The 19,508-nt window shown below is 37.1% G+C and overlaps 1 protein-coding gene across 3 annotated transcripts in view; it reads left to right on the forward strand.

Annotated features, from left to right (window-relative positions):
- Pcdh19 (protocadherin 19) overlaps window positions 1-18,898 on the forward strand; it is a 104,032-nt gene extending 85,134 nt beyond the window's left edge. For 2 of the 3 annotated variants that reach the window (XM_028780722.1, XM_028780854.1), the window contains one exon: window positions 13,211-18,898. In XM_028780722.1, coding sequence (XP_028636555.1) covers window positions 13,211-13,800 — 590 coding nt within the window. In that variant the 3' untranslated portion in view covers window positions 13,801-18,898. The remainder of the gene's footprint in view (window positions 1-13,210) is intronic. The other variant, XM_028780792.1, reaches the window with a different exon arrangement.
- Window positions 18,899-19,508: the final 610 nt, after the last annotated feature.

The raw sequence follows: 19,508 nt of genomic DNA on the forward strand, positions 1-19,508 counted from the left end.
GTCTGAAGGGGCTTCAGTGGAAAGGAGGAAATGTGTTCAGAAAATGGACTGTTTCCATTATCTGTGGCTTTCCTGGCAGACACTTGCCCATTGCTATTGTCTATCATTGCATCCCTGTAGCTAACCAGGGTATGAGGTTTTTAGTAGAAAGTCTGGCTATGATGAGGAAAAGCCAAAGCCGAAGGAAGAGAAGCACAACCTGAAGAGAGACTGGAAGATGAGCGGATATTTGGGTCACAGCAGGAAGGAGCTGAATGCATGGAATGGAGCTAAGGAAGACGAGATGAGGACAAGCAATGGGAATTAATCCACAAAAGTACTTAATATTTAGAGATTGGATGAAGACGTGCCTTGAACAGCAGAGGCTTCTTTCATGCAATGTCTATGAATATGATGAAGTTTTGTAAAGGCAATTCAGTCTTAAATACACCAGAGGAGCTGACAGTATATGGTTCACAGGGTTGTTCTGTCTAGTGCATAATCAGTCTACTATTCCCCAGCCCTGAATAATCTGTGGGATGTGGTCAAAAGAAAGTAAATACTACAGATGGGTGATTTCCTCTGATGCAAGTTCTAGAGCTTTCTTAAACAAAGGAGAGATGTGAGCATCCTTTTTAATGTCTACTGCTAGTTTTTGTTTTGTCTTGATAGAGTTTCACTGTGTCGTCTCGATAGCTTTAAACTTATCAGCCTCCATCCTCCTCTTACTCCAGTGATACCATTATAGGTATGCGCTACCACAGTCAGCCACATTTACTTCCTCTGGAGTAGAGGGTGGCCTTGAAATCCTGACCTTCCTGCAGCTACCTCTCAAGTGCTGGATGATAGATATAACAGCACGACCAGTCACATCTACTTTCTGTGCAATTTGCTTGACAGCTCTCTTTAAATTTTTATGGCTTCGTCAAAGCTCCTGGGCAACCACTGAAACATTTAGATGCTGTGATTATTTTTAATCTTAAATATTAGTCAGTGTTAAAGTTTTTTTTTCTGGATCTCCTGAGTCTAGTTGGGTGGTACAGAAGGAAGGCCAGCTCAATCTTCATCCCCTTGTAAACAGACATGCCCAGAAGGAAAGGTTGTTTTTAATTGTTATGCAGACTAGAAAACAATTGTTCATTTCAGTCTGTTGAAAAACTGCACAAAAATATTTCTCAAGCACTGGGTTCATGTGTGTCTTTTTAGCAGCCATTACATAAGGAATTAGCTTCATTCCAAAATGTTTGTCCACTTTTTTTTTGTCTTAGTGAAATGATTACTCATTTATTCAACTACCATGGATCTGCTATATCGGAATGGACAATAGCGTGTTAAAAATGTAAACTTTTCAGTTTGCATAAACTCTGTTCAAAACTTTGTGCTCTAAAGAGTACAAAGATTTCCCAAGAGAAGAAAATCATTTGTTAGCACCGTTGTTAGGGTTCTATAAGCATCTTATCCATGAAGTTATGCCAGCATTACAAATCTACATACAACCTACTCTCCATGTATGTGTGTGTGTGTGTGTGTGTACGTGTGCATGTGTATATTCAGAATATTTTTAATGCCTCTTGAAGTCTTCTGAATATCATTTTTTTCCTACCCCATTCTCTTCATTTCTCAGTTTTCCAGCCCAATGAATTGATTCATGGCCATTAGGATAGAGATAGATAGATAGACAGACAGACAGACAGACAGGTAGATAGATAGAAAGAAAGAAGAAAAAGACTTGGGAAATGTCTTAATATATGATGGTCTTTAGCCCTTTAACTCACTACCATTTGCCTTTTTCAAAGCTGATTATTTCATCTGCATTTTTAATAACAAGGCAGATTATTTTCTGTCAACTGACAGAAACAAATAAACAATTAAAAGTTGAATTAAGGGATAAGAAAGCTCTAGGGCCAAAGAAGCTTTTTCTGTAATTAATAATTTCAATTTACTCTTAGAGTATTTATATGCTAAAGTCCAACATTTCATGTTAAATTCTTCTGTGCCTTCAGTCTTCCAGCTGCCAAATTGGGATATCAGAGAATGGAAATCATGCAGGTTTCAACGAATCTCCCAATTCTCTACTCCCATTGCTATCTTGTTTTCTGCACAGATTGCTTAGGGCTTCTCTTACCACTGCATGGTATTTCCTCATTAGCCCCATGTTTCACAGATTCAGTCATGAAAGATACACATTTAACCAACAAGGGGAAAATGCAGTAAAATTGGAGTTTAGAAGATGCAATGTTTCAGAAAAATGATATTATTCTAAGGCTATATGCAGTTGGGCACAGAATTTAAATTTATGGTTTTGTTTATTTTTCCAGTAATCTTTTGATTTGTTCTATTGTTTTAATTTGTGAATACAAGTAATTGTTAAGGACTAGTAGGGATATAGGTGGTGGTGTGGAGGAGTGTGAGTGAAGAGAAATGGAGGGCTAGATTTTGTTTCTATAATCTAGGCTTACTATGCATCAGTTCCTACCTAGATCTTTGTAGGACTGTATCAGTGTGGGTACAGGTGTGAGTTAACTTAGCAAAGGCTCCCACTAACTGTGACTCAAATAGATAGCAAGCCTTCTCTAATGCTTAATGGAACCTCCATTTTCTACATCAGTGAGGAGTTGGCAAAGGTGATGGTAAGGGAGGTCACAGTGAAGCATGCATGCATTAAAGGTATAAGTGTCATTTCCTTCCAGATAAGATCATAGGACAGATGTAAGACACCCTCACATTTTCAAATTTCTTCAAAGAATAGATTAATTGATTTCTCTTCTGAATTTGTGTAATTGCTTTCAAGACAGCACCTAATAACATACAGTCTGCTTTCCTCTAACTTGAATGATTAAGTGGACAACCCGAAAGAATAATTCTATGTAGTTTTAAAGAAAAGTGTAAAAGAACAAAATTTGGCATTGTCCATAAGAGATGGGTAATGGCAAGTAAACAGAAGGTGATGTTTGATCCCTTCAATTTTACTATTCATTATTCATAGTTATTATTCATAAATTCCAGCACAAATGTTAGGTCTGCACCCCAGTGACACATTTACATTTTATTTAAAGTTGACTTCTACCTAGTTCTGCAAACAAGGATTTCATAAGTTGGGTGTTCTTCCTTTGTTGCTTATCATTTTCATATACTCACTTCTGTATCTTTTACAATATTATCTCTACCATCTATTTCACTATTCTACCACAGATTCCCTCCAAAATGATTTCCAACACAGAAAAGTGATATTTGAATATATTTCCCTAAGGCAATCAATTTACTTTTAATTTGTCTGGAACTAAGCTTTTCTTTGTTGCAAGAAAGAAGGATTGAAACTGCTATAAAATTTATTAGCTTGCAGGAAGATATCTGAAATGAATTTTTTAATGATTTTGCTGTTTGCTGTACCCAGAAGCAGTGTCATCATACTACAGCATTCCAGATGGTAGCTGAAGTTACATTGCACCATCAAGATAATGGTAACATTCTCTATAAGGATTCTGTTGGTAACAGATAATCCACCCTTGGTAGCTAACAGACACCAATACCCCAACATTTCTGCTTCCTTCCAGTGACCATTTCCAGTAACTACTATGCAGTCAAAGACATGGCACACTAGCCCTTTGAATCATTGCAAGAGACAATGATTGGTTTACTGAACATTTTATTTTCAAATTCAGATGAGTGATTGGAGAATTAGTAATGCAGTCTTATAACTTCCCCAGTCAGTCCAGTCAGTCCCATGAACAGTTTGGTATTACAAAACACTCTAAGGAATTTGAAAGTTAAAATTTCAATATGTTTATTGACTCATGGCCAGTATTGTACTTTGCACAAAACTTGGTGTCCTGGGACTTAACTGAAGGAAGTGTCAGTTCCTGTTAAGGGGAACATTGTTGTTGGATGTTTCCCCCACGTCCAACATTAAATTTTCATTTAAAAAACGGAAGTGATTTTTTTTTAAAGTGCTGCAAGTAAAACCCAGCATCTTCCCTATGCTAGGCAAGTACTTTCATCATTAAGCTGATCTTAAACTGTGCAACGAGGAACATTTTTTTCTTCTGGTTAACAACCCTGTTTTTTTTTTTTCTTTCTTGCTTTATCTGCCAACATTACTTACACTATTCTTACTATGTGCTTTTTGTCTCAAGCATCCAAAAGCTCCAATCTATCACAATGTAGCTTTTGCCCAACTTCACAATGTACTGGTAGTTTTTCTATTTTTCTGGAAACAAATGAAACCAAATTAAAGTTTAGGTTCAAAACTCCTGGTGAGCATGATGTAAAGGTTCCACTTTCCAAAAGCATAACTACTTCCTGAATGTGTGAAATAATCTAGCTGTGTTTAATCTACACAAAATCAAACAAATGGTCTGAATTCTTCGTAGACCTGACTAGGTGTAATATTCTCACTGGCATGGGCTAAGGGGCTTAATTCTGTGAGAATCTTACAGCAAAACTCTTGAAAACAGCCTCATGTTATACAGAGTTGCAGCATCTCTGTGCTTCACATTGTAGGGGATAGTTCAGTGACCTTCTGTGTCATCTCATATTTTATCAACAAAGATGCCTTTTTAAATGGTGTCTAGGCACTTAGATGATGGACAGTACTTTGTCACATAATTTTTCCCATCACAGAAGACAAACACAAAAATCCCAGTCTACTCAGTCTCTGCTTATCTCAGTCAATGTCACCACTTCTTATTTCTTTGTCTCAGTTTTCTGGGTAACCCTTCACTCCCGTTCTTTGCTTCCCATGAATCAGCACAAATGATTTATACTTATATACATCTCAATATCTGTTCTTTATGGACGGAATTGAATTGAGCACCAGTACAAAAATGAAAATGCCAGTAACTATTGTGACTGCCAAAATCGCAACTTAGATTATATGAACTGCACATGCCACACTGTCATCTGTCATAAATATTAAATTCTCAAGCACTTATCCTTCAGTATGTTTTAACTCTGTCTCTTCAACCAGCTCAGCACTAAAGATTCTATTGAAGGTGATTCAATTGCTTTGCATTTTGAAAGGTCCATCTTTTAAATCCATTTCCATGGTTCCATTGGTGGTAAGTGAATTCCAGGTGATCAGAACATGAATGAGGAGAGGTTTATGTACCATTTGGCACCAGGGTTGTCTGTTGGGTGGCACTTGATAACTAATGCCGATCTGTCAAATTGTCTGGGGCAAGGTTGGGATTCACCCATCTTTTCAGCTGCCTTTCCTGTGTCAAGCCAAAGCAAATCTTTATAGAATTTCCAATATTTGTTAACCATCCTGAAAACAGATAGTTAGGATTGGCTTTTTTTTCTCACTTTGTCACTGTTTTGGGCAACATCACTTTGCTATATTCATTAACTTTGTTTTGATATCCTATTCCTACCCTGACTCTTTCTTCCTTACTCCATAAAATTTGGGTCCCCTTTACTGGATGCTCTGCTAAATTACAAAAGAAAAAAAGTGTCAGTTTGGCAAAGGAGCCTCTTATTACCCTGGCATTTCTTAACATGCATCCTTAGATAAATGAGAAAATAGTAGGTAATGATCTCCCTACTATTCATAAGAACTGGTTTGTGGGGAGCACATTTTGATATCTATCAAATAAATAATACACCAGTATTTTCAAATGTCAATCACAGTTCTGCTACCCTAATGATTCTGTCTGCTGTGTATCTGAGTATAGTACTATGAAAAGGGCCTCTAAGAAGTAGGAGGCTAGGGAAGTGGAGAACAAAACTGAATGATTTAAGGAAGGAATAAAGCCTGAAGGGGGTAAGATACAAATAGCTGTTGTTAGCATCATCAGAATTAGACATGCTGCAGGATGGCTTAGTACTACTGGTTCCTGAGTCTGGAAAACTGTCTCAGCCTTCATGCATATCCCATGCATGTTGTTCAGAAGGAATACTGTCTTGTGTGGCTAATTTTCCACCTTATGAAGTGACTGTAATTACACTCCCCTATGGCTTTGAGTTGTCCTCAAGTCTTCATTGAATTTTTGCTAGATAATTAGAAGAGGTACATTTCTCCTTGTATCTTAACATCCAAGGAAAGCCAGTTCTCAAAGTATCAATCAGATCTAAGCAAACATAGAGCATGAGTCCCACACAGTATTCCCTGCTCTTATCCCCTTTTCAACATTCCTGTCCTGGCTTCTTTTTCCATTGAGCTCATTAGTACTCTGAGTGCTTTGTCAAGTTATAGACACTGAATAGATGCCCTTTCTTCGGATTCTGAAGGCCTTGAAAGTGCCTTAGGAATTCTTTCTTGAATAAATCTTCCTTCTGGTAATTGATTCCCCCACAGAATAGATTGGTACATGAACGTTGTTATGAAGTCTTATAATTTTTTTCAGAAATATCTAAATTAATTTTGCCAGAGTGAATCAGTTTTTCCTATAGATATGAAAGGCTTATCTTAGGTTATATTAGTCTATATTTTATGGGAATCAATGACTTTTTCTTTTTAATTAATCATTTTGTTTGTTTATAATTCAAATGTTATCCCCCTTTCCCTTCTCCCCTCCACGAACCTTCCCACCCCATCCCCCTACCCTTTACCTTTAACTCTAAGAGGGTGCTCCCCTACCCACCTACCCACTCCTCCTACTTTCCTTCTCTAGCATCCCCCTTCTCTGAGTCATTAATCCTTCACAGAACCTAGGACCTCCCCTCCCATTGATGCCAGATAAGGCCATCCTCTGCTACATAGGCAGCTGAAGCCATGGATCCCTCCATGTGTACTCTTTGGTTGATGGTTTAGTTCCTGAGAGCTCTGGGGAGTCTGGTTGGTTGATATGATTGTTCTTCCTGTGGGGTTGCAAACCCCTTCATCTCCTTTTGTCCTTCCCCTAACTCCTCCATTGAAGACCTCTGTGCTCAGTCTAATGGTTTGGCTGTGAGTAAGAAAACAGTGTTTGATATTTAAACAACACATTCAGTTTAGAGATAACTTTTAAACTAAGTTACAATTTTAATTTATCACAGTCTGATCTCTGCTAACTATTTTCAGGACAGGAAGCTTCCATGTTGAAACAATTATATTTTCAATTGCATGTCAAATGCATATTAGATTTCTTTAAAACTACCCAAAACTACTTGTAACTTGACTAATGCTTCTCCAGTTCCATTTTTATTGACTTTGACAAAGTGATACAGAATACTTCATAGGTTTCTGAACAGTTTCTATTAGCTAGGACATTTATTTCCAATTTTAGGAATTGCATCAGTAGCCTGGTATCTTGAGGATCAATCTAGATTTCTTTGTTCTTTCTGTACTTTTTAATCATTCCATTAAGTTAAACTGTTATCCACAATTACTGTGTAGTGGCATTTTTTGCTAGTTTTAGTCAGTAGCCGGAAAACCAGATTAGCATAGTTTTTGCTTATTCAGAGCTTTAAAAAGGAAGCAAAGCATGCATGACTTAAATTATTACAAGTGAGATGAATACTATGACAGAGAGCTTCTATGAGCCCTATCTTAGTCTACTGGATTATTAGGTGATTCCTTAAGAAAGTGAAATTCTAGTTGGGACTTTAGGAACAATATTATCAACCATGAGTTGTGTTCAACTATTGGAGATAAGGACTCCACCAAAGAAAATAAATGGCCTAAATAAAGGGGACTTTATTTTGCCTCTTACATAAGGGGAGTTCAGCTTTGATAAGGTGGCTATATATTTTTAGCATCCTAAAGTTCTTATATCTTTCTGTTTGGCAACCCATAGGCTCATGAATCCCATCCTTAAAGTTATTGCACTGCAATTAAGATAGATATTGGGGCTGTAGTCACTATGATTCTGTTCCAGATAGGACAAAGCAGGAAAAAAAATAAGTATACATAATCTCAGAGATAAACCAGTTTTCTTTCAAGTTTTCATAACATCCTGCCTTCATAAGGTTGGTTTGATCTTAGGTATATGATTGTGCCTGTCTAGAAGGAAGTGCAATTTTTTTTAATGAAGCATCGTGTCATTTCTAGTGTAAGTGGGGCTCTGTTTCTAATGATAAAAATCGGTAATGTTATTTGTAGGCAGTTTTTTAAAATCTCTGCATCAGATGAGTAAAAGTTACTTAAGTGGGGACAATTAACAAAAATTGTGTTTCATTTAAAGCCACTTTTTATTTGGGTATATGTGTGAGAGTGTAGCCATATGTGTGCAGGGTCTTATAAGGACAGAAGAGGGTATCAGATTCCTTTGTCCTGAGGTAACATTCACTCCTAAACACCTGACATGGGTGCTGGAAGCCAAACTCCAGTCCTCTGGAAGATCAGTGAATGCTTTTTACCACTGGTCCATCTCTCCTGTCCACTCCAAATTGTGGGTTCTTGATTGGGCAAATGTGACCAATTTTAATAACATTTACTTTCTTCATAATCTATGCAACAGTGTTCTTCATTATACTTTCCAGAAACTGACCTTGTTTTGGTTGTAGATTGTCTTTCTCATGGGCTGGTGTAGAGTAAGTTATGTGAGTGTGTAATGGTACAATCCAGGAAGCTTTTCTGATTAATAGATCACTTGCTTATATGTTGAATTACTGTTGTTACTTAGAACTTGCAGTGGTTGGAACTCACTTATGTTTTCCTATTTGAAAACCACTTCCAAAGAGGTAACACAATGCTCTTGCAACTGTAGCCTTGAACTACTTTAGTAATGGAGTCTTTGATCATTAAGATATTTGAGATAATGCACTCAAACTTTGAATCATAATAAAGAACTAATGGTGTTGACCACATTCATTGTGACTAGAGAATTCCAACAGAGCCTCTCAGCTCCTCTAGTCTTCCAGGACTCTGAAACTTTTAGCAAAGCCTGAGTTGGCTTTTATTACTTTGGATGAGACCATGGATAGACTCTATTTTTGAAGCACATTGTTTGCCTTTTTCTAAAAAGACAGCTGTTTTATGTCTCAAAGACAATAGCAATTGCTGTACAAAATTTTATTGTTTGTATAAAACAACATATTCTGGTCTTTTTCTATTTGAATTACTTATTTATACATCACAATATAATTATTGTTGTCTGTTATGCCTCCTGCAATTTTGCAAGACTAATGTTTGAAGATTTATTTATTGTTTATTTATTTGTTGCCAGCTGCTTGGAAATTCTCTCATCAAAGTCCTGACAAAAATAATAACAGAATTATTGATTACTACTTAGGTTTCAGGAACTTTATCTACTACTTTCCTTTTCTTCTTTCTTTGCTTAAAAAAACTATGTTTTCAAGTGAAGACATCTCTGATATCATTATTTATGTCCTTCTTCCAAATTTATGCACACACTTTGGTTCTCTCTCTCTCTCTCTCTCTCTTTCTCTCTCTCTCTGTGTGTGTGTGTGTGTGTGTGTGTGTGTGTGTGTGTGTGGGTGTGTGATTTGTAAGGCCTGAGGATAACTTCAGGTGTAGGGGAGACTAGCTGACATACTTATCGGTCAACTATAGTCATATATCTGTTTGAATTAAAACCACTTGCCTTAGGGCTAGAGAGATACGTCAGTGGTTAAAAGCAGTTGCTCCACTTGCATAGGACACACATTCAATTTACATGGCACCTTCACTTCATCTGTCATCCAAGTTCCAGGGGATAGCCAACCCTCTTTTGGCCTCCTCAGGTTCTAAGCATGCACACAATTCACTTACATACAGAGAAGCAAAACATTCAAGCACATAAAATAAACAGAAATACATCTCTTAAAAACCACCACCTATCATCACTCATTTGTACACGGCAATGTGAATCATCACAAACATATGTGGATTTTAGAATTTGACACTTTTGCCTATGATTAGGCCAATTCTTTTAGATAAAGATGAAAGAAAATATCAAGTCACACATAGGCTTTTTAGGGGAACCCTAAGAGGGAATTAGTAAGTCATTAGGCTGTTTAAGCAAGAGTCAGTGTTCTGCCTATTTGTGGATGGGTGTTACAATATAGCTCTTCTCTAGTTTCATACCTCTGTCTAACACCCAGTTGTAATTGTTGGCACATAATCTTTTCCTATATTAGCCTTTTTTCTTTTCTTTTCTTTTCTTTCCTTTTCTTATGCAATCTATCTTTGTTGATATCAACAGGGGGTCTTTTTATTGTGCTGTTCTCATGTTTGATATGACAGTGAATTTCTTTGCTAAACATAAATTATGATTTGTTGACCATTTAATCTGTCAGTATTAATCATGATTACTCTTATATAGAAAATAGATATAAATATTTTGAGCTAGGTTAGATTTTATTTTAATAATATTGACACATTTAATAATGATTTTGGAACAAAAAGAATAGAATTTCCATTGCATTCTTGATTTTTTTTCTTCGATTTATACAAATGGAAGTCAATTATTGAACTGTTTTCTCACTTCTTTACCATGTATTCGATCCCCCAAAATCTGACACTCATTTTTATAGGTTTTATCTGAAGAGTTATGAGATAAAGTTTTATTATTAGGAAAGCCCAGAAACTGCAAATTTGGTAGTACTATTAAAATCCTAAGGCCTCCTAAAGAAAGCACAGGTTTAAATAAAACCGAAATGATTAATATCCACTCTTTCATTCATGGATTTGAAGTTTACACAAAGTGCCTTCTTTGCATGTAGAAGCATATTTCCATTACTTTTTATATTTTATGTCTCCCCATGAACATATGCATGTTGAATTATGATAGGGTATTAGATGCCATCCTTTGGAGTTTACAAGGAAGTGGCAGAGAAAGGGGTTTGACAAAGCCTTCAGGTTTTCACATGCATGGCTATTCATGCAGTCATGATATAAAACTGTATTGGCATTTGAAGAATTGTCCTCTCTCTGGGGCAGGCACTTTTCTTGTTGGTGATGATGCTCATTTGTTATTGGCTTTCAAATATGCAAAATTCTGAGTGTTTTATTCTTAAGCACTGAAATGTTTCAGAAAATACATGTATTAAAGATGTTGGTAATGTTTTTCTCAAGGTTTTTTTTTTTTTAAAGTCAGATTTTAAATAGCTTCAATGAAGTCATTTGCTGTGTCCACAGTTGTCTTGAAATCTGGACTCAACATGGATAAAGTCTTTGTCATCTAACATCTTCCAGTGACTTTTCTCTCCTGTGTCTTTTATTTGTCTTTGAAAAAAATTAAAGTAACACACACACGCATAGATACACACATGTATACACATATACAAGTGCATAGGCAGGTACGTTATCAATATATTCATTTTAGGCAAGCTCCTTATATGTTACAAAAATGGACTCAGCATACAGTTCCAAGTCTCTCTCTCTCTCTCTCTCTCTCTCTCTCTCTCTCTCTCTCTTTCTGTTTGTATGATAGACACATCTAATATTTAATTTATATGCATTCATATATGAATAACTTTTGCTTTTGTATTTCTTCTAGCCTTCTTATCTCCTCCAATTCTATCCCAAGGTTTTGTTTTTGTAAATGTTAAGCTGATTATATTGTGAAATATTGTGCAATGTAATGAAAATTTTCATTAGGTCATCTTTACACAAGAATACCATAAACATCAATTAAGCTGGAAAACTAGGGCTATAAACAAACTCATTTTAATACATGTTTATTCAATGGTCAGGCAGATGTTAACCCTGCATCCATGCTTTGCTAAAGCAATCTTTATAGAAAACTCCTCTGAGAGCCAAATAAAAGACTTAGCCCTGAATATTCCTGAGCTGAAAAGATAAAAATATGTTATTCTAATAATTGTGAATTCTAACTATTGAGATCTTCTATGGTAGGATTAAAGCAGTCAACAAAATATTTATTTTTTAGTAGCATAAGGTGGACATATTTTGAGGATGAATGGTGATATTTTAATATCTGTATGTAGCATGTATTATTTAAATCAATATAATAAGCACTTTGATCTACTTCTTATTCCTTATACCCTTCAACTCCTCTGTCTCTTTTAGATCCTCTCAAATATACAATAGGTTATTGTACACTGTAGCCCTACTGCTGCATATTAGAATAGTAGAACTTGTCGTATTTCTTTGCCTACATCTATCACCCCTCATCCCTCCCTACCTTTCTTGGTGTCTAATGGCTGCTTTTCTCCTTTTGTAGTTTCCATATGTGAAAGACAACATGTGGCACTTGGTTTTCTAGTTTTAGCTTATTTTGCTCAGTGTAGTCCTTCAATTTCATTCACTTTGTCTCAGAGGATAGAATTTCATTTTTGTTGATGGCTATGTAATTCCATTATTCCAGTAAGCATACATACCATGTATTCTTTATCCACTCATCTGTTGATGGGTGACTTAAGGTGATTCTGTATCTTGGCTAATGCCATACTAAAATAATATACTTGGTTTTGCAAGGATCCTTGTGATCTTTTTCTCTGAATATGTGTCCAGACATGAGAGGCAGATTAGATAGGTTTTTTTCTGTTTTTAATTTATTTCTGAGGAATATTCTATTTTGTTCTCTGTAATAGCTGTTATAATTTGCATTCCAACTAGCTATGTATATTTCATTAGGAAGCAGGTTCTTAATAAAAGTGAAGATTAAAGCAAATAGGGAGAAATAGCTTATTTGTGGCTAATTAAATGATCCCCAACATAAAAGAGGGAGGTGTGTGTGTGTGTGTGTGTGTGTGTGTGTGTGTGTGTAGGGCTAAATGAGGGTCGTGGGTTCTCTGCAAAGCATGGGGTCACAGTGTATTGTTTCTAATGGGAAATCTAGTCATAGAGATGTCACAATGAAGTGACTGCTTGAGGTAACTGATGGTCAGAAAGAAATTATGTATTAGATTTTCAAAGAGAATGCATAGTAATCTAAATGGAAGCGTCATGTATCACTGGCTAAGGTGGAAAGTGGTTAATAGTGTTCCTAAAAATTATGGGCAAGTTTCTTTGATTAAGTGAGCGTTGGATTCTCCTCTTCTATTGAAGGCAGTTCCAGACACAGGTGAATTTTAGGAGGAGGTGTTGATAAAATTGCTGACACCTTTGCACTCAGGACAAACATTTAAAAATAATTTTTCATTGTAACATGTTTCTCTTTAGGATTTTTGTTTTGTCAGCAGTGGGAACAGCAAGCAAGGACCAAAAAAAAAAAAAAAAAAGGAGCGTTTAGAGGGGGACCGATAGCTTTTTAAAAATCTATTTTTTTTCTCACTTGTCCCCAAAGACAATAAAGGACTATCCAAAGTGCTGTTTCCCAAAAGGACCTGTGGATATTGAGAAACCAGAGCTGGGTTGTTGCTGTGAAAAACTGATAAAATTGACATCTTCTTTTCCTTCTTACAGACCAGAATGAAGGATTTCATTGCAGGGAAGAATGCCGGATTCTTGGCCACTCTGATAGATGCTGGATGCCCCGGAATCCTATGCCCACCCGCTCCAAGTCCCCTGAGCATGTGAGGAACATCATCGCTCTGTCCATTGAAGCTACTGCTGCTGATGTTGAGGCTTATGACGACTGCGGCCCCACCAAGCGGACTTTCGCGACCTTTGGAAAAGATGTCAGCAGCCACCGGGCTGAGGATCGACCCATCCTGAAAGGCAAGCGGACTGTCGATGTGACCATCTGCAGCCCCAAAGTCAACAGCGCTATCCGAGAGGCAGGCAATGGGTGTGAAGCTATTAGCCCTGTCACCTCTCCACTCCATCTGAAGAGTCCTCTGCCCACCAAGCCTTCCATGTCTTACACCGTCGCCCTGGCTCCTCCTGCTCATGATCTGGAGCACCATGCCAACAGTGGCGCCTCTCGTCCTTCTGAAGCTGAGCCCCGTGGAGCCGACAGTGAGAAAGTCATGCATGAGGTCAACCCTATTCTGAAGGAAGGTCGCGACAAGGAATCTCCTGGCGTGAAGCGTCTGAAAGATATCGTTCTCTAAACCCCTCTGGGTTCGAAGAAGAGAGAACGAAACCACACTGGCTAATGAAGATGTAGCAGCTGCTCATTTTAATTGCTCACCAATGGTTGGTTCTTGAGTAGCTGCATTGTAGAGCTTTCCCTAAATGTATTGTGTATAAGTGACTATCATTCTGTGACAATCCCTCTTGTTTCAACAGGCAGTAGGGGTGTTCAGTTGGAGCAAATTAGCTTTGGCTTGAGTTGTTCATGGGGCCTTGATGTTGGGGAAACAGAGGCAAATTCAATTGTGAAAAAGTATTATGTATTAAGTGTTTGAATTTATATATTTTTATATGTCAAAATGATAATATAAATTACCATTGTTTGTGAAGAATTACATTTAAAAAAGCAAAAAGAAAAAAAAAAGAAAAAAAAAAACAAAACAAAGCTCTGGATACCTTTAAGAAGCTCGCCACTGTTTTTTGTAGTGTAGACAAGTTATTGGTCATTTATTGTGTACTATTCATTGATTCAGTGATGTGAAATCGAGCCCCCAAAAGGTTGTTTCTGAAGCTCGAGTACTTTCCAATGCCGCTACTTTGCTGTCGATGCCCCTGCTTTAAGAACCCTTTTGCTAGCTGTGCTGTTGTTGTATTTGATATTGCAAATTGCTATGTGTGTGGTGATGGCAAAAGGCTTTTAAAGGTTGATGTTTTCTTTTCTTAAAAAAATAATAAAAAATACAGATAAAAACAAAATGCGAACAATGGAGGCAGCAAATGAGTGAGCAACACCACACCTAGAGGTTGAGGACGTGGTGGATATTCACATGGTTTACTCCATGGAGTGATTGCTCACCAACCTTGCAGAGGATTTCTCCTGCCTTTCAATCTTCTGCCTGGATCTGTGCTAGATCATTGTAGAAAGTCATTTTTGGATTTGCTGCTATCTAATTTGCAGTTGTCAGAAATACTGTGCTGAAAATTTTATGAGATACATTATTTTTTTTTCTAATTTTCAGGCCCTGCACAGGAAAGTTACTCCTGAAGTTATCAGTTTTCAGGCTGAGAAATTCCCTGTCTCCAGTCATCTAAAACCCATGTAACATGACTGAGTCTATTTTGAGAACTAAATTACCATCTCTTTAGACATATACTTTCTGATTCAGTGTTTTCCCAATCATGATTGGAATAAGATGGTAAAGCGCATCATGGGCTGGAATTAAGGGCTCCATATTGCTCTTTATCTTAGGCTTATAAATAATGCTAGAGTAAGCAGTATGAAGTGTACACATAGGAAAAGACAGGTAATAACATCACTAATCTAATTACTGTGCCTTCTAAACGGAGACACTCAGACACTTGAACTCGTCTTTTTATGACTAATACTTTTTTGATTAAAAATGTGAACAAGAAATTATTAAAACAAAACTTCTTTAGATTTAGCTAACTCTTTTTTTTCTGTAGGCTAGGAATATGCCTTTTAACACTAACAAACTGTACCTTCTTTTTGTTGTTATTGTTTTAACACTGCACAAATGCCCCTATTTTATCATGTCTATTAATATTCACTAGCCAACATAGTATTCTTGCAGCCTAAGAGTTCATTATTTAAAATAAACTAAAGAAACATGTCACCTTTCCTCTACCTTTGTCTTAAAAGAATTGTTTCTAAAGAAACAAGATTTTTGTTCTTCTCTCTTTTGTAATTCAAGAATACTTAGAAAGGCTAGAAGTTAGAGCGCTAGAATTCAAAAGAGAATTTATTTTCTTAAGTTTAGTAGATAACAGTCAGCTTTTTGAAATGTTTTCATTATTTTTTACCTGAGTTCCTAGCTTTATACATTACTAGGAATATTTTCTTTTGTGGGAGGTGGGAGGGTTTTAAGGGAAGGGGTGGGTAAGGCACTGGGCATGGGGTTAGGTAGGGGAGAAGATTTCTGGAAAAAAAGACACCTATAATGAAGCTACAAATTTATTCTTATTTCCTATTCTGTACTGAATACTACCTCATGCAAAATATTGGCATGGCTGCAAATTTCCTCCCCCTTCCCCCCACTGACACAGTTGCCCTTCCATCTTCTTCTTGCCTCAGTTAATTTTCTCTCATATATTTTCTCCTGTTCTGATTTACTTTATTTTAGTAGAGTAGATTATGAGTTAGGTATTTATTTTTGTTCCTCCAGATGACTATTTAATTAACACATTTAGCTTTTGACAAGTGTCCTTTAAGTTAGAATGACTGCCTATAGAATTTCGACTGCTCTTCACCGTGATCTATCTGAGAGTATCTTGTTAGTTAGTGCCTCAAGGTCACTTTGTAGTCAGACTGGACAGTTTTCTACAGGTGTATTTCTTACTAGGGAGTTTGAAAGATTGTGGAAAATGGAAATGGAAGGATGGAACGTAGAGCAGCCACTGCCTGCAACAGTCTTACCAGCCACTTAAAAACACAGCAGTGGCATTAACTTTTTTTTAAACCTTTTTTTAAAGCAACTAATTTCTTAAAGCAATTTCTTAAGTTATCCCCAGAATTTATGTTCAAGCTTTAGATTCATCCTTTTACCCTATCTATAAAATCATTGTTCTCAGTGGGCAGTCAGCATTTTTTTTCAGTTTCCAAACTATTTACTATGTTCAGAGAATTTTTCTCACTAAGGAAATTCCGCGCCCCCCTTCCGATTATCTGATGGAAGTGCAAGTGCATCCTAGGAGGGCTTTGTAGGCAGGTTCTACAGGCAGGCTGTGCTTGCAAATAGGACTTTTGCACAAGGGTCTTAAATTTCCCATCAAAGTGGGATTCTTCCCCTCCCTTTTTAACATATGTGATAAAAAGGTACCTAGGCCAATGGGGCAAATATCTTTTCCTTTTTTTTCCTGCAAACATGTTACACACTTAAGCAAGTGGGAACAATTTTAGTTCCCAAGTCCTAGGGAGTCCAATTCTACTTATTCTGATGTCCCTAGATCATGAAGTGTAACATGCTTAAAATTTTTCTGGCCAGGTAAACGTCTTTATTCAGTATAGGGAATCTAGTTTGCATTGATTGATTGCTTTCTCACAAACATAGGAACATGCTATTCAGTAAGAAATTGGGAGAACTGCTCCACAGTGTCCTATGGAAACTTTTCTTTCCCTATGCAGACTAGTAAATGAACCTGTTCAGAATGAAACTTAGTGTTCCATTGATCCTCTGAAGCCAGTAGAAAAAGTGAAGGTTTATCTTGGTACTGAATAGATAGTGGGCTTTGGAATTCAGTACTTCCTGCAGAACAGTGCTTCTCAAAATACTGTCTCAGAGCAACATCACTTAGGAACTTGTTAGAAATGATAATTCTATACCCCTGCCTAGAATGACTGTATAAGAAATACTGAGGATCTGGCCCAGAAATCCATATAAGTCAGAGGCCCGCTCAAGTTTGAGGGCTTGTTAAAGCACAGGTTTGTAGAGCCTAATCCTTAGAATTTTTATTCAGTTGTTTTGGAGTAGGATCTCTTTTCCTATCTACAGATGCCTAGGAGATACTGAGGAGACAATGCTCCAGAGGAAACTTGCCTCATAGGATTAACTGCATCTAAAGTGGCCATTTATACACACTTGTTGATGTGGTGACCAACTGACCACTAATGAACTCTGAAACTGGAAAGTACCTTCCAGATCCTGTCATCTCAGCATATGGCTGGTAGAGGAGAATTCAAACGACTTTTTCCTCTATACCTACCATTTCACTCAAAAGCAAACACAAATGGTCCACTTGAAGTAGCAAAGACAAGAGGCAGTTTGGGGAGAGGCAAGGATGGAAGGGATAGCTTTTTTGGGCATTCAAGGTGGAGTAGGATTATTACTGTACATAATCCATTTTATGGGGAACATTTTGATGTCAAATGTTTCCCCCAGGCACTCTCAGCAAGTCTGGTCCACTTGGCTCTTTTCACAGGGTAATAAGACCCTTCTGACTTTGACAAACTGGCATAAATGAGCTGAAGAAGTCCATTGTATACAGTCCTAGTGTTTGCCTTCTTGGTAAAATTACATTTTAAGGATGTCATTTCATGAGTCAAATTGTATCTGCTGACACTAAAGTGTATTGAGATGTTGTTCTTTAGTTTAAGTATGTATCAAAGTAATATTCAAAGGGGATGTATGGGGGTGGGACTGGGACTGGGTGGCTTTATATTGATATTGAAATATTCCAGAGCAAAACACATTGTCCTAATGAAGTTGTTACAGCTCTCTTTGTTTTCTTGTGAAGCTGGAATTGGCCCGTGGGTCACTTGTTGTGCAAAAGTGAATTAATTTCAAATAGGAATCACATTGCTTTTGTAAAACAAAGAAAATCAACCACCTTGTCTGAAGTATATGTTGTAAGGCGCTCTTGGTAAGCAACAACTCAGAAACACCTGACCTTGATTGGAAAGCATTGTAGGTCATTAGGGAAATCTGATGATGCTGACTGGTGTTCCAGCTGTGTTGGCAATTAAAGATGACCTTGTTACTAACTGAATGTTGCTGTCAACCTTAGCAAACAAACCAGCTAACACCTTTACAGCACCAGTTAAGTAGATGTTTACTGGCACTGGTTGACATTCAGCTGAGGAAGGCTAAGACACAGACTAATGACCAAGAGTCAGACTAGGTCTAGCTAGAAATTCAGCAACAAATACCTCCTTGTGCTCTTTGAATGCTAAGGTATTAGTTGCAAAAGGCTTACGCCTTCGCTCCTCTAGTGAGGGGATTGAGCCTGATGACACTATTACTGTTTACCTGTCAAACCAGGGTGGCGATTTAGAAGGATGCAGTACAGTATGTCTCATTAAGCAGTCTCTGTTGCTGATTATATGAAGATGAAATGGTTGTATATGCTGATCTGTATGTTATGTACATTTTCACAGTGATTGAATCATTGTAAAAACAAAAAAGACAAAAAAGAATCACCACTCTGTCTATTTTATGAAGATGATAAAGCAGCTTTATTAAATTATTACGGTTCTGTTCTAAATGGTGTTACCTGCCACATTGTTTCCTTTTATCTGGTGGTTCCCTGTTTTCCTCTTAAATGTGTTTTCTCTGCTTCAAAAATTTAATGCATTTTAGTATTAAAGGCTATTATGGAAAAAGTAATGAGTTTTTGGTGAAATGTGTCTTGGAGTGTGGTTTTTTTTTTTGTTTTTTGTTTTCATTGACTGGGAGTAGAAGCGTCTCAGAACTTGGAATTAACCAGTTCTTGGTGGAGTTACTGATGTTCGGGCAAAGATTTTCATTTGCCTTTCCTATTTCATACAACATTCAACTTCCTAATAGAGGGACTTCTTCCTGGATCCAGTAAATCCAGTTATTTACATTGTAACCCCTCCTACTGTCAGCCCTATCAATATTATTACAGAAGGAGGGATACCCATTTCACAAAGGGGATGCAAAAGATTTTTCCATGTGCCACTTTAAACAAGCACTCTAAAATTATTCTTTAAAATAAATCATTTCAGGGGCAACTGCACAGTGGGATTTCTGTGTAAAATTAATTTTTTTAAGGACAAGCTATAGCTGAGGCTGTCAGTAGGGAAAAAGAGAGTGTAAAACAAAGATGACCTGGCTGCCCCTTGATGCCTTCAGGTTTGAAAATGAAGCATCAGGAGAGGATCTGACTTTGTACATAACAAGGTTGCAGAGAAAGCTCTGACAAGCACTCTTTATTTAAACAATTATTCTGTGGAACTTAACACTTGGGCTGTGAGTATTCATTCTGGCTG

Source organism: Grammomys surdaster, unplaced genomic scaffold (assembly GCF_004785775.1).
Source record: "Grammomys surdaster isolate TR1022 unplaced genomic scaffold, NIH_TR_1.0 61, whole genome shotgun sequence".
In the NCBI taxonomy this organism is placed as follows: domain Eukaryota; kingdom Metazoa; phylum Chordata; class Mammalia; order Rodentia; family Muridae; genus Grammomys; species Grammomys surdaster.